The following is a 14,902-nucleotide window of genomic DNA, read 5'->3' on the forward strand; positions in this document are numbered from 1 at the left end:
CTGAGCTTCTTAAATACAAACCTAGTTACAACATCCCAAATAAATGTCACTCTGAGATTTTATTTGTGAAGTTGCATAATATTACAGCCCATGCAAGGATCTTTCCACGACTCTATAAAGAACAAATGGTCTCTCCAAATTGCTCCTCTGATATTAAATTTTAATTGGGAAAAATAAGGCTATTTCATAATAACTTGCATTTGTTTAGTACTTAGTTTTTTTTCCATATACTTTAACACACATCACTGTACTGGATGGTCTTACCACTCTGCAAGTTACACTGAGCAGACATGAGCATTTCTATCTTAAAGCTGCATTGCAGCAAGATGAAGTGGCTTCCTGGGGATCACAGGGCTTATTGCTGAATAAGAATTGCAGAATCAAGACCCTCTGATTCCCACTTGAAAAGCCTCTCTTTAAGTATCTAGGCTGATCTCTGAAATAGGCAACTAGCAGGGTTAGGGTTATCAAGATTATGTAATATGTTCAGTGGCTTTCAAAATTCACTTTACAGCTTCTGAAATCTACTCAGTAGGTTATGATTAGCATTTTTTAATGAAATGTAGACTAAAGAAAATATCAGAAGGCAAGAAACTATATCATTATATCAGAAATATCTGTATTTTCAGGTTATTGCAGCATTGCTCATAATAGCCAAGGTATGGAAACAACCTAAGTGTTCATCAGTGGATAAATGGGGATCCATTACATGTGTATATAAATATAAATATAATATGGAATACGATAACATATATAATATACATAGTAATGTGGAATCTTACTCAGCCTTTAAAAAGAAGGACACCTGAAACTAATACAACATTGTACATCAATTATAGGCCACCAAAACTTATTTTTTTAAAAAAAAAGAAGGAAAAAAAAAGAGGAAAAAAAAAACAAAAAATAAAAAAATAAAGAAATAAAAAAAGAAGGAAATTCTGCCATTTACAACAACATGAATGAATACAGAGAGCACTGCGCTGAGATAAGCCAGACAGAGAAACACAAATACTGCGTGCTATCACTTATATGTGGAATTTGAATAAAAGAGTTAAACTAAAATAGTGATTGATTGCCAAGGGCTGGAGGCTAGGGGAAATGGGGAGAGGCTGGTAAAAGGCTCTAAACTTTTAGTGATAAGGTGAATCAAATCTTTTAGGATCCAATGGATATCATAGTGATTATAGTTAATAATATAGTGTTGTCAACTGAAATATACAAAAAGAGTGGAACTTAAGTGTTCTGACCAAAAAAGGAAAGAAAGGTAAATATGATAGGTGATGAATATGTTAATTAACTTAACTCTGGGACTTCTTTCACAATGTATAGATCTATAGATCGTCATATAGTACATTTTAAATATATTACAAGCTTATTTGTCAATTAGGCTTTAATAATTGACCTGGAGAAGGGCATGGCAATCCACTCCAGTATTCTTGCCTGGAGAATCCTGTGGACGTATTATAATAATCTTAATTGTCAATCATACTTTACTAAAGCTGGAAAAAATCAATAGTACAACTCGAAAAAATAAAATATCAGAGGGCATGGTACATAGCAAGAGTGAGCACTATTTTGTGAAATATTTGTTTCAAAGAGATATATGTGTGTATATATGCTTAGTCAGTTCAGTTGTGTCTGACTCTTTGCGACCCCATGGAATGCAGCAGCCCAGGCTTCCCTGTCCTTCCCCATCTCCTGCAGTTTGCTTAAACTCATGTCCATTGAGTTGCTGACATACTGAGTCACAAAATAAACTTAAGTTTATTATATTTAAGTTTATATTCAGGTATAATAGAAACTAGTATTTCTTTCAGAGGGTCAGAGGGAAAGAGAAAACAGGGGAACACTGATGCAGCTAGCACTGGTCAGGTGTCTGTGCTATTCTGACGGCAGTCCCTGGTGGACCGGGAGGTGGGTGTGGGACGAGAACAGAGGAGCATTCCTGCAGTGGGCGGGAGGTTAAAAGCCTAGATAATCTTGAAGCCAGAGCCTGGGCTTTGTTCTTTTTTATGTTCTTAGTGCCTAGTCCCAGCAGCACTAACTGGCACAGGAAACCCTCAATGAATATTTGTTGAATGAATGCATGGAAATGAGTGAGGTTTACAGATTTTTAAAGGCTCCTCTTAAAAACTCAATTAGGCTTGGAAATGAATTCAGGCAGTCCTACATTTATGAAAAGCTTGTATCCAAAACCTTAATTTGCAAATTGGTTTTTGGAACTTCAAACATTATTATACATGGCAGTTGGGATCTTGGGCCAGCCCACAGCCACCTTTTAAAACCCAGGATATATCTGAAGCTAGTACTGAGAACTGAAACTGCATTTCTACGGGGGAAAAAGCATCCTCACTGGTCCAGTTAGGAATGCCGGAGGCAAATTAGCCTCCAGATGGCAGAGAAACACCTCCCCAGCCCCCATTCCTCTAGCCTCAGCTAGCCCTGCCTCTGCAAAGCCATTTTGGGGGAACTGGGGAGGCGGGTGTGAGAAGCAGTAGGAAGTTAGGGCTCATGTCAAGGATAGAAATAGGTCAAAGATAAGCAGAGGGAAAGAGAAGTGACCAATGCAAATTGCATCAACCCGGTGGGAAATAAAGGCCTGTGGCCACCAGGAGCTCAGTCAGTGTGCTTGTGGCCAGGTGGCTAGGAAGACACATGCAGAAAGTCGAGACCATTTCCATGAAGATTTGGCATAGTCGCCATTCCAGCAGAAATTCAGCAATATCGTTTATAGAGTACCCCCTACTGGCAAAGCATAACTGCCCATTTCTCTGCCATTCTTTCTTATTTTTTATCCACTAACAGAAAGTGGTAATTTTGCCCTTAACCAGATAAGAGGTCCAGTGAAGGCAATCATTTAAAGCCAAACTTTGAACCCCAAAGTGAACAAAAATGGCCGGTTTGGTATACAAATCAACAGTCACAAAATGTACACGCCCTTTACTTGGTAAGAGAGAAGAAGGCGTCTGAGTGGTCCTCTGCCCAGACCGCTGACTATTTCCTTAAACAGTTGTGACAACGATGGGGTTTCCTGATAGTCTTGGCTCCTGTGAATAGTGAGTGGAATGACTAGAACTGGATACACTTATTTCCCTGTCATGTTTATAACTTAGTTTCTTCAGAAAACTGTGGCATGAACTAAAAAATTTCCTATGTTTTTTTGGTCTCATGGTTTAAAAATTTATATATACCCTTCCAAGTTTGTTACAAAATGACAAAAGTATGGCTATTTATAGGAAACCCCATATCTTGACTCAAGAAGATTTCACCCGGGCTTTGGGAAAATGAGAAAGTAAGTGGTGAAAATATTAGACTGCGAGTGACAGAATCTTGCGATAATCATACCAGGAACAAATTAAACAGTACCTTGAAAGCTATAAAGAACTGAAAAACAATTCACAACTGCCCCTGAGAATAACACGACCCTGGGTAGGTCTTGGCATTTAGGAATCTTAATGTACCTCATAAAAGAAATACTTCCAATCTTGCTCCATAGGTGATGAAACTGAGATAAATTATCTGATGCAAATGCAAAGGAATTTAGAAATCATTTTGTAGGGCATCTGTTTTGGCATTTAACCTAAAACATCTTCCAAAGCAGAAGGTCCAGAAGCGCTGGTGTGTTCAAATGACTCCAGTGAAAAGTGTGAACTTAGATGAACCGAGTTTGATTTATCCAATAATGGGAAAGTTAAAGAGTATTTTTTGACCGTGGGCACCATGCTGGAAGCTGAAGGTCCAAGGAGTCAAAATAGTTCCTACCCTAAAGTGAATTACCATTTATTGCAAGAGGACAGGCATGCTCACCACTATCTTTAGTTTAAAGCTAATAATAGAAGGATGGACAATGAAGGTTAGTGGTGTGGAGAGAAAAGAGGAGCGGAGGAAGCCTTGTGGAGAAAGGCAGCATTTGATGAGGGCCCTGAAGGACAGGAATGGAGTCAGGAGCACATGGGATAGAGCTGCAAATCCGTACTGTACTCTCCAGTCACCCCCCCCACCCACCCACCACCACCCACCACCACCCACCCATTGCCTCTGCCTCCCACCATACTCCCCACCTCTTCCCTATTCCACCGCACCCTACTTACTCCACCAAAATTTCCTTGGAATCCTTGGTCTCCATAGAACACTTCAGAAGCCCCAGTCTTGTTCAATTCCTCCATTTTGGAGGGGAAACGGAGGCTTATAGAGTGTTCTCCACATAAGATATAGAGTGAGCCAGGGAATGGAGGTGGCTTTTATATGATGAGTTTGGGGACCAGCGAGTAATCTGATTTGGCTAGAGCGGGGGGCGGTCAGAATGGGAAGGGATACAAAAGGCAGATGGTGGAGAACTTTGAATGCCATGTAGAGGACAGTGAGCTCTATCTTTAAGGGTGAGGGGTGGGAGGGCCGGAGGAGACACGGTCAGAAAGGGGACAGAGACTGAAGCTGGAACCAGATAGGAGGCAATTAGAATTGTCAAGGTGTGTGGGGGTGGGGGGGTGAGTGGGCAGAACTGCTGAAATTCAGGAATGACAGAGTGAGTAGATAAGAGTGAGAGAGATATGGAGAAAGTAAACTGATAGAAGCATGGGCATGATAAAGTGGGAAGAGTCAGGACCAGGAATTCACAGTCACACACACACACACACACAGACACACACACACCCAAGATTGGACTCTGCCCTGCATTCCAGGCTCTGCTGTTGATCAGCTGTGAATACTGGGCCAGCCCTTTACCCCATGTGCCTCAGTTTCCTCATTGGAAATTGAGCCATTGAACACAATCGGGGGTTTCTCAAATTCCATGGACACCTAGGATTCCAAGGAAGTTTTGGCGGAGTGGGTAGAGTGGGGTGGGGTAGACAAGGATGGGGAGTGGGGGGGATGAGCAATGGGGACTGCAGCGGTGAAGAGAAGCTCTAGATCCAAAACCACCCATTTAATCAGAACATCTCCTTTATGTAACAGAATTCCTCATAACAGTAAATTTGCTAACCGCTCCCCCCACCCAACCAGTCTGATAGCCATACAGATAACCTTCTGACACCCCTTTTCGCTCTCACACTTGAGTGATCACACTCAAAGGAACTGGTTATCCAAGAGATCTGCCAATGCAATGGACGCGGGTCTCGTTTTTAGGACCCTGTTGAGTTCCTGTTTATTTGATGAACTGTTGCACAAATGCTGGAACGACTGGAACAACAATTGTCATGCTGAATCGATGCCAAAACTTTCAAAAATGGGACAGATTTACTGAAAGGCCATCTGGTGTTCTTACTCTTGTGCGGTACCTTTTCCCAAGACCCAGAGAGTTTTCCAAACCTCATAAACGCCAGCGTGAAAAGGGTCCTTGCCTGCAAGTACAAAGACACTGGCTTCCCCGCTGTTGACTGCTGTCTGGCTTTGGGTGAGAGGAGCTGCCCCTTGAGGTTCCAGTTTCTCAGTCTATAGGAAAGAGTTTCAGCAACAGCCCTAGGGGCCCCTCTAGCTTGAACATTCTAAGATTCCAGGATCCTAAACTTTGGAGCCTGTTATCTGAACAATTCTCTGATCGATAGCATGCGCTCTGGGTCTTGTTCTGTTACAGTCAGATGGTCAGTGTATTAAGGGCTTTGGGCTGTTGACTCTACGGATTGGGCAATGTGTGCTTTAGCCAAAGTCTCTGAGCCCTGCAGATGGATCATTCCGAGCAGAGGGCTCAGGTCTAAATTAACAGCAGATCTTTAGAAACCCGAAGCTTTGTGGATCGGTATTTGGAATAAGAAAACTCAGTGCCTAGGTATCAACCCCCCGCAAATGGTCTACGAACCACCCCAAAAAATGGAACCGAGGAAAACCAATCAGAACCACCACGAAGTTGAGACCAAAAAAGTTCCATACGGGTCTGAAACTTACACACTCACTGCCTTCCTTTGCCTCCTGGCTTCTCCTCTCTCCTCCCACTCCCACAATTAAAAAGCATTTTAATAACAGCAATTCCTTCATAAGAAAGAGAAGAAACCCCCGAAGAGGTGAAGCGGGCACTCACTGGGAGAGCGCGGCCAGGCTGCGTCTTCCCTGAGATCCGGATCCCGCGAGCATGTCTGCAGCTGGAAGGGCGGCGGGCGGGCGCAGAGGTGCTGAGACCCTCCGGCGGTCAGGGCGTGGACCCGGCCCGCGGAAGTGCCATGTTATCTGGGCTGAAATGCAGTGTGCGGGATGCTCCCGGGTTCTCCCTTTGTGTTAACACTTTGGTCTGTCCCTGTGACGAAAGTCTGGGCTTGTCCTTTGCCAAATCTACTCCTCCCCACCCTTTCCCTCCGCACAGGATCATCAGAGAGCTGATTGTTATTTTTTACTGTAATCTCTCTAATAGAGGCTCATCATGTTTAGACGTAGGTTGTAAAGGGCCCAGATGGCTTCGTGATTTCCACAATGTTTATGACTGGACAGCGGGGGCCCAGGATCCCCAGTAGCTTTCATGATGAAGACTTTATATGATCAATTGCAAAGAATCCTTCCAAGGTAGAGAGCTAGTCAAAGAAAAAGACACTGATTGATCCACGTGCCCAGGCTTTTGGAAAACAGTCGACCCTAGGATCACTCACATACACAATCCAATGCTAAAGAGATCAACGGAAATCAGCCCACCAAAAAGTTCATCCGGGTGCAGTTCTCAGGCCCTCCTTCTGAGCTCTGTTCTCAATTAGAATTGGTGTAGGTGGCTTCCAAAGCAAACAGTTCCCACTGAGAAACCAAATCTGAGAAACCTCTATTATCCCTTTTATTCAGGGGAAGATGCATGATATAAAAATGCATACAAAGGCAAAGGGAAGAGAGCCAGCGGATCAGAGATATGCTGTGTTATACAGGGCATTTGGTGAAATGAAGGCAACAGCCCGAGGAAGGAACATGTTGCAACAGCGGGCCTGGTCTGCCCCCGTGGCACTTGGTGTGATGATCTCATCGGCCAGGCCAGGCAAGGGAGCCTGGTCAGCAACAGCTTGGAAAGCAGCCAGATTCCAGCCCCTGTGGAGGGGGTGGTGTTGATTCTATCTGGAGATGACACTCGTCTAGGCTTGAGTTGTGAATGTGTTTCTTCATCTCTAACAAGCAATGAACAGATTGCTTCTGGGGCACCAAGATGCTGATGGGACTGGCTTTCTGTTAAATCAGTTGAACAACTCAGATCTCCACAATGGAGGGTTACGATGGTTCTTTTGGTATATAGCAGGAGAAACAATCCCCTTCACACATTGATTCACATCCTTCACATGATTAAAAAAAAAATCTTTGAGATCTATGGCTTCATGTTGCAAACATGGATGCAAAAGCAGAGAGCATTTCAAAAGTTCACCCCAAGTCATGGAGAGGAACCAAAGCAGGTACTCTTGTGCTCAACTTAAAGAAGTTTAATTTAGTTTGATTGAATCCTCTCTTCATTTTCACTAACTAGAAAGTTTTGGTGTTTTCCTGCTTAAGTCCTATGCTGTTCTCAAAGTCATAGTTTATAGAGTAATAGAGTTTAATGAATTTCGAAGTTAATTATCTCCGTATACTATGATGTGGGCTTCCCTGTGGCTGAGATGGTAAAGAATCTGCCTGCAATGCAGGAGACCTGGATTAGATCCCTGGGTAGGGAAGATCCTCTGGAGAAGGGAATGGTAACCCATTCCAGTATGCTTGCCTGGAGAATTCCATGGACACAGGAGACTGGCGGGCTGCAGTCCATGGAGTCTCAAAGACTCCGACACGACTGAGCGACTAACACACACACACATAATGAATATACACCTTTAAACATCCCTTTGATTATGTATATTATCACTCAACATATATAGACTACTTAAAGTGCACAAGACACTCATAAAATTAGAGATTACACAAGTGGCTTTAATAAAATACTGACTTGGTTTGAGTTTATTGCTCCAAAGCTGTGATAGATACATGAATTGAGGCATTTTGCCATTCCTCTTTCAACCACATTTTTCCCATTTAATTTTTATTCATTTAAATTCAGTGATTTGCTGTGGCAGGCAGAATAATGTTTCTCCCAAAGACATCCAAAGTCCTAATGCCCAGAACTTGTGAATATGTTACCTTACACGGCAAAAGGGATTTTCCAGATGTGATTAAGTTAAAGGCATTGAGGTGGAGAGATTATCCTGGATTATCCAGATGTGCTCACTCTTAGTCACACGAGTGTCTAAAATGAGATAAGCCTCTCCCGCTGAGGTCACGGGGAGATATGGCTATACAATAGTGGCCAGAGAGATGACCTTGCTGGCACTGAATGGGGCCAGGAATCCAGGAATGTGGCGGCTTCTAGAAACTGCAAAGGCAGAGAAGTGGATTTGCCCTTCGAGCCTCTGGAAAGGAATGCAGCCCTGTCTACTATACCTTGATGTTAGCATGGAGAGAACTGTTGGACTCTGTACCTCTAGAACAATAGATAGTAAGTTTGTACTGTTTTAAGCCACCATGATTGTGGTTCTTTGTTACAGCAGTGATAGAAAACCAATACATTTGCTTATGGAGCTCAGTTGACCTTGGGAATACATTTCACCTCCTGATTTCCTGTTTTCCACTCCCACTCCAATTCTGAGGTGGCAAGTATAATTTTGGCATCATCAGAATAAACTCATAAAATCGACTAGCCTGGAAAAAATTCAGTGGTTCTTCCAGGCCAGACTCTCTTTTTCTCCACACACACATACACACACACACACACACACACACATAGAGGAGAGCAAGAATTTAGTAATCTTCCACTAACATGCTGACATTCATGCACTGAAAATATGCTAATGGCCAGCTATATAAAAGATATCCACCGAGTTATTTTCCTAGTTGTACAGATAGAAAGAGGGAAATCATGTACACTTGTAGCTGGCCCCTTGTTATTAATGGAATGTGTTTGGGAAGTAGCTGTCTGTCTTCAGTTTGTAAAACTAATGGATGTCATAACTCCTGCTACCTAATAGGGTACTAACATGACAATAGCAAAGAGAGGAATGAATCTGGGGCTCGGGTCAGACGCCAGTAGGGAAGAGGGAGCCCAGAGGACAATGAGAAGGAGACTGGATGCATTTGAGAGGCAGGAAGATGAGAGACTCACAAGACGAGAGCGGGGCAGGAGTAGGCAACTGCTTCCAGGTAGCCCTCTGAGGTCCAGCTGCCAGGGGCTGGAGAGGCGAGGTGAGAGGAATCAGGAAGAACATACGAGAAGGTAATTTGTGAACAGTATCTGTTTCTGAAGAGACCAGCAAGCACATGTGCTTTCACTGTGCAGCACAGACACGGGTACTGAGAATCCAACTGCCTGAACTGGTGTCTCTGAGAACCAAAGTAATGATCATTCATTGGCACTATGAACAGCTGGGCCAGTCATCCTTCAGCAAGAGAGTAGGTGTCATGCATGTGACATTTCTGGCCTCTTTTACTAGCGGAAATGAAAATCCGGGTCACTCTTGAATTACTAATCAGTTCAGTTCAGTTGCTCAGTCATGTCTGACTTTTTGCGACTCTATGGACTGCAGCACGCCAGGCTTCCCTGTCCATCACCAACTCCTGGAGCTCGCTCAAACTCATGTCCATCGAGTCGGTGATGCCATCCAACCATCTTGTCCTCTGTTGTCCCCTTCTCCTCAGGCCTTCAATCTTCTCCAGCATCAAGGAAATTACTGATAGCACCCTTCGTTTCTAGAGAGTTTGTTTCATTTTTCGTCAAAAAGATTCTGGGCTGGGAAGGTTTGAAGGAGGTCAGTGCTATAGAAAGAAATAAGCTCCCACCACAGGGTGGTCCTTTATTAATAAAATATGATTAAAAAATAACTTAACTTCATGGAGGTAGGAGCTCCATGATCTGTTCCAGACTTTAGGGTCTGCAATGGTTGTTTAAGAACAGCTTCTACCTTGGAGCAATTCCCTAGGGAAAAGAGAGGTATGTGGGAAGTGCCCCATGTACTGCCCTAATGCACTCAAGACAGACAGGCACACACACACCTCCTACAGAAACACAACTTAAACTCAAAGGAAATCTAAACACACGAGAGGCAACTGTTCAGGTAATTTAAAGAGGATGTTTTAAAAAGTTCTTGAAGAAAGTTTTTCTTGTAAAGAAATTCACAGACACTATACTCTTAGAATGAGGCAAAAGATCTTGCCTAGACAGCCTCTCACCAGAACAGGAGTGAAGGGGTTAACGGCATCTTTCCTCCTTTCCTGTGGCCTCTCAGAGTCTTTCTTCCACAGCTGAGGCATCACCCTCCTCCCCATTTCCCTCCCCGAATGGTGCTGAACATGTTTCACTTAAATGATATTGCTTTGTACTTTCCTGGGATTACTGCCTTTTTAATAGATTTTCCTGAGACACCTTCTCGTGAAATGCTTCTCCCTTTTCCATCTCCTTTTGCAGAAATCACGGACGACTCTTCTTTCTTCTGCTCTCTACCATCCAGTGTTTTCCTGGCTTCTCCTTCCATATCATGTCTTAGCTAAAGCCTGGAGTTCCCACTGTGGAATGTGTGTTGGGCTGGGCAGGGGAGGGGGTGGAGGGATGTATGGACTGTTACAGAAAGTCATCATTTACCCCTCCTCACAGTCTTCCAGTACAGCCCCCTGTCCATCAGTGAATGTTTATGGCCTTTGCTGAGACAATTCTCTGAACTATTCTTTGGTCTGACTCCAGACCTGTAACACAGCTTGGGCTGCAACATTCTCTTGTCTACCTTATAATGGTGGCCATATAGTTTCCATTCCAGCACCTTCCCCCTACCTAACGCTATTTGAATATTTACTACAAGCAAGCCATAGAGTTCAGAGCCATGAGGCCTTCAAAGATAAGAAGGGCAGTCCCAAAGGGAGATAAGATATGCATTCTAAAATATTAATGCAAGATGGAGAGTGAACAGTATTCTGAAAGTGGCAGAGCTGAAGTACTCTACTTCTAAGGTGACATCCCATGATCAAGGTCCCAGTGTTTAATCACTCTTAAACTCTCAATTTATTCAGTGATTGAACTAGACTTCCTGTGCCTGAAATAGAAATCCACTTATATCTGTTAGGGCCACAGGTATTAAGTCATCCTTCAGTCTCGTCTTTTCTAGGCTAGATGCCAATGCCTATTTTCCATCCTTTTAATATCAGCCTGAAATTTAACAACTCTTCAAATGGGAAACCAAAATTGAACATAATAAAGGCTTGACCAAAGCTGAATGTGGCTGGCTGAAGTCCCAGCACTGCCTGCCACGTTCCTGTTAACACATCCTAACATTGTTTTCACGTTGATAATAGCATCCCTCATAGAGATCATTCATTAAATTTTGTGCTAAATCCAGGGTGGTTTTCTTTTCCCTCCAGATTTGCTGTTTAGTCAATCTATCTCCAACATTTATCTGTTAAGCTATTTTTGTTGTTATTAATTACCCTCATACAAAGACCTTCATATTACTTCCAGAGGCTCATTTTTCAAATCTTTCAGGTTACTCTCTATAGTACTTTTCTTGCTCTCCTGCTTGAAACACAAAATATGATTTCAAGAAAGGAGGACATGCTCTTTCAGAGAGCATATATATACTTACACTTCAATGTCTGGGAATTCTAATGATTTGAAGCAACATAGAGTTGAAGGTCCTGGACTGCACTCCTAGTATATTTACATATTTCTGCCTCCCATTATTAGGCTGTGAGCTCCTTGAGGAGGAGGACTGTGTCTTACCCATCTTCGTGCCCCAGCCTCTCACCCCAGTTAGCACAATGCCTGGCATAGAGCAGCCCTTCTGTAATACGTGCTGCATAAGTAAATTAGGGCACACAGCTTCATGAAGAGCAAATAATGGCCTTGACCAAGTTAATTTGTTTTTTTCTGTCATTAAGTTGAAATGAGAGGAGAATTGATGTGACTGGTGGCCCAGCCTCAAGGTCAGTTATGCCCACCACTGGAGTTGAGATGCATCTGGGCACGTGTGACTGTGTGGTGAAGGGGGTCTAGGGAGCCGATCTACATGGAGGTTCGACTCATTGTCTGCTATCCCATGCCTTGGAATTGGCCCCTGAGCCGAGACCCGTTGCCACACATTTGTGCCCTGAGGACCAAGGTGGGCTTCAGGGAAGCGGAAGGTGTTTTCTGAGTCTACAAGGAAAACCACTCAGCAAAACCACAAGATGTTTGCTGAGTCTAAGCTGAGTTTTAGTGGCCTGGTGACAAAGAGGAGCAGAAGAAAGCCCCCTCCCCCGCCCCCCAACATACGCATACACACACACACACACACACACACACACACGCTTCTATAACCACAGCCGTTTTGGAATTCTGGAAGAGTGAAGGAAACGCAGGACCACTTTGGAAACTTGAAAGTTTGTATTAAGGGCATGAGCCAGCATATTTGACATGGAAGAGTAGGGTCTCAAGTAAGCCCCAGGGCAGTGGTGGAGGGTGGGGGCAGGGAATCTGCAGCGGGAGCCACAGAAGGTTGCACATGGTGGCTGAATGCACCATTTGTCAGGTTTTATGAATCAGACTTCTAGAAACAGAAGGACTCTTTTTTGTAAAAAAAAGTTATTGGTGGAGTTAGTCTTGCATCAGCAGGGATCATTAAGAATTATACCATTAGTAATGTCATTTTGTTGACATCCATAGGCAGATCTGATTATCTGATTGAGGATATATGGGTGCCAGTTATAAGGTTTCTGTACGTTTTTAAAATTACATTTTATTCTAAAATCTTGGACAAACTAAAAGGAGTAAGAAACTATAATGAACATCTGTGTGCTCACCATTCAGCTAAAGAAAGAAAACTTTCAGAGTCACTTAGTGCTCCATGGGTTCTCCCAGGATGACCTTCTCCCTTTCTCTACCTGGAGGTAGTGTTTCTCCTGAGTCTGTCTCATCTGCTTTCTTGAGATCTAATCCTGTGAACTATTCTTCCCCTCTTCTCCTCCCTCCACCGCTGGACCAGTGGGCTCACCATCAATGCCACCCTAGTATGTTTTTGGTTCTCGAATAAAACAGGATGGGTGCACGGGAGTGAGACATCATTTCACTCTGCCTTGATGCTTCTGTATTTTCATGGTGAAATGTAGGTCCTCTGCTCAAGACCCCACCATTCAGTTAAAAGGAGGGCATTCTCTCTGTCTCAAGACCAAACGTTGAACCCCAGCATTACCTTGCTAATTCGTCCCCTTAGGAAATCGTGACCTCCAGCTGTACCCACCGGCAATCTAGCACACGAACATCCTCAGTGCAATGTACCCTAACATCGATCATAAAGGAGATTGTTCAGTGAAAAGATTATTGGCATTTGCCACTGTTTTCCCGATATCTCCTAAAGTGTTCTGCCTTTACCCAATGAAGCTATTCTTTCTCCTTTTCCCTAAAACGGCCTTTTAAATTTCCTTTGCTTCTCTGAATTCTAGTGATTCTTTAAGAACCAGTGTTTGGCTCCACCTCTATTAAGTCTTCCTAGTTTTGACTTTATTTCTTTGTAATTTATCATCTTAGGAGGAGCGATGAGAAAGCCCACTCTTGCTTGCATGCATGTGAGAAATAGTTGTGTTATGTGTGACTCAGCCCTTCCAGCTAACTTGCTGTGAGGTTCCATTTCTGTTTAAATTTTTTTGCAACAATTATTTAGGTCTAGTCTCTAAGCTCTTTTTAAAATCTGAGGGCTTTAGCTAGCTGGACTACTTTCTTTTCCTGGAAAGAAAAGTTTCTATCTTAAATAGATTGTGCCTCCAAGTTCCCTCCACCCTCCAGCTTGAAACACATTTTTAAAACAGTAAGACAGTGCTTGGAAATAGTAGGGTTCTAACATCAGTTTCTTGAATGAATGGTTGCTAGTGCACATTTATAAACCCCTAGTTCTGGTCTCAGAAAATAGTAATATATACCTTACATAATTCTAGGGAAGAAGTGTGTACATGAAAGATATGGTCTCTGCCTGTAGGAAACTGGATTTGGCCCTTGGTGATAACTTTAGAATATAGATTTATTGTATATAGATACAATTAAACTGTGAAGGAAATTAAGAAACTATTGTGGGGATTCAGAATATAATTCTGGTGCAGGGAAAAAGGAAGGAAGCATGCTTTAAAGGAAGCATGGTAGTTCATAAGCCAAGGGATTCACAGTGTGTATCACTCTTGTTCAAACTATCTAAATATTTCCACACCATAAATTTATTTTCTAATGTCCACTTTATGCACCTGGATATAAAATTTACACATGGACTTCAGAGCTGAAATCAAATCCAGATTTTTTTCCAGTGATACAATGTAAGGTCTGAAAAAAACTTGATTTCTTTATTAGGTGGTCAGATCTGGATTAAAATATATATTTGTTCCTATTGCTAGAGAAATAATCCATTGTGTGTTTTGGATACTTTGGAGGTAGTATTTACTATTTATATTACATAAATGACACTTTTTAAGGTATTGTCCTATTTTGTGATTAACAGATCACATGAATTAGTATTATATAAATATTTATTCCCATAAATAGAAATAGATGAATGGATACAGAGAGTCTTATTTATTCACTGTTCACATGTATATACCTCTTTCCACCTGTTTTCTGGCAGGGATGTTTCCTAATACCTCTTTGGCATCTGATACAGCCTAAAATAGTGTCAGACATATGACAGATGCTGAAAGAATTCTCATCATTTGCTCTCTGGGGTAAAGGGGGACAGCAATGGACTAGAGATGCTGCATGAAGAAGGCCAGTTGACTGGTCCTGCCAGGTACTCCCACGGAGTGGTCTTCTTCAGAGTATTTCTCATGGTACAAGTTCTAGATCTGCTGCTGCCCCCAGCCACTGAATCTTGGTAATTCTCAGAATGGACAGGTCTCAAAGAGACTGACTGGCTCACAGACTCACGGTGTACATCAGAATGCCCAGTTAAGGCCAGTTAATTAAGATAGAATGGACGGCCTC

The 14,902-nt window shown here is 42.7% G+C and overlaps 1 protein-coding gene across 8 annotated transcripts in view; it reads right to left on the reverse strand.

The window, feature by feature from the left end:
* The window catches only part of CALD1 (caldesmon 1), a 227,327-nt gene that overhangs the window by 69,606 nt on the left and 142,819 nt on the right, over positions 1 to 14,902 (reverse strand). The window contains exon 1 of one of the 8 annotated variants that reach the window (XM_020880052.2): positions 6,017 to 6,217. The exons of the other annotated variants lie outside the window; for them this stretch is intronic. Coding sequence (XP_020735711.1) covers positions 6,017 to 6,069 — 53 coding nt within the window. The 5' untranslated portion in view covers positions 6,070 to 6,217. Of the gene's footprint in view, positions 1 to 6,016; positions 6,218 to 14,902 lie in introns of those variants that run through there. 8 annotated transcript variants of the gene reach the window in all.

The sequence above is a fragment of the Odocoileus virginianus genome, chromosome 1 (genome assembly GCF_023699985.2).
Source record: "Odocoileus virginianus isolate 20LAN1187 ecotype Illinois chromosome 1, Ovbor_1.2, whole genome shotgun sequence".
Taxonomy (NCBI): Eukaryota; Metazoa; Chordata; class Mammalia; order Artiodactyla; family Cervidae; genus Odocoileus; species Odocoileus virginianus.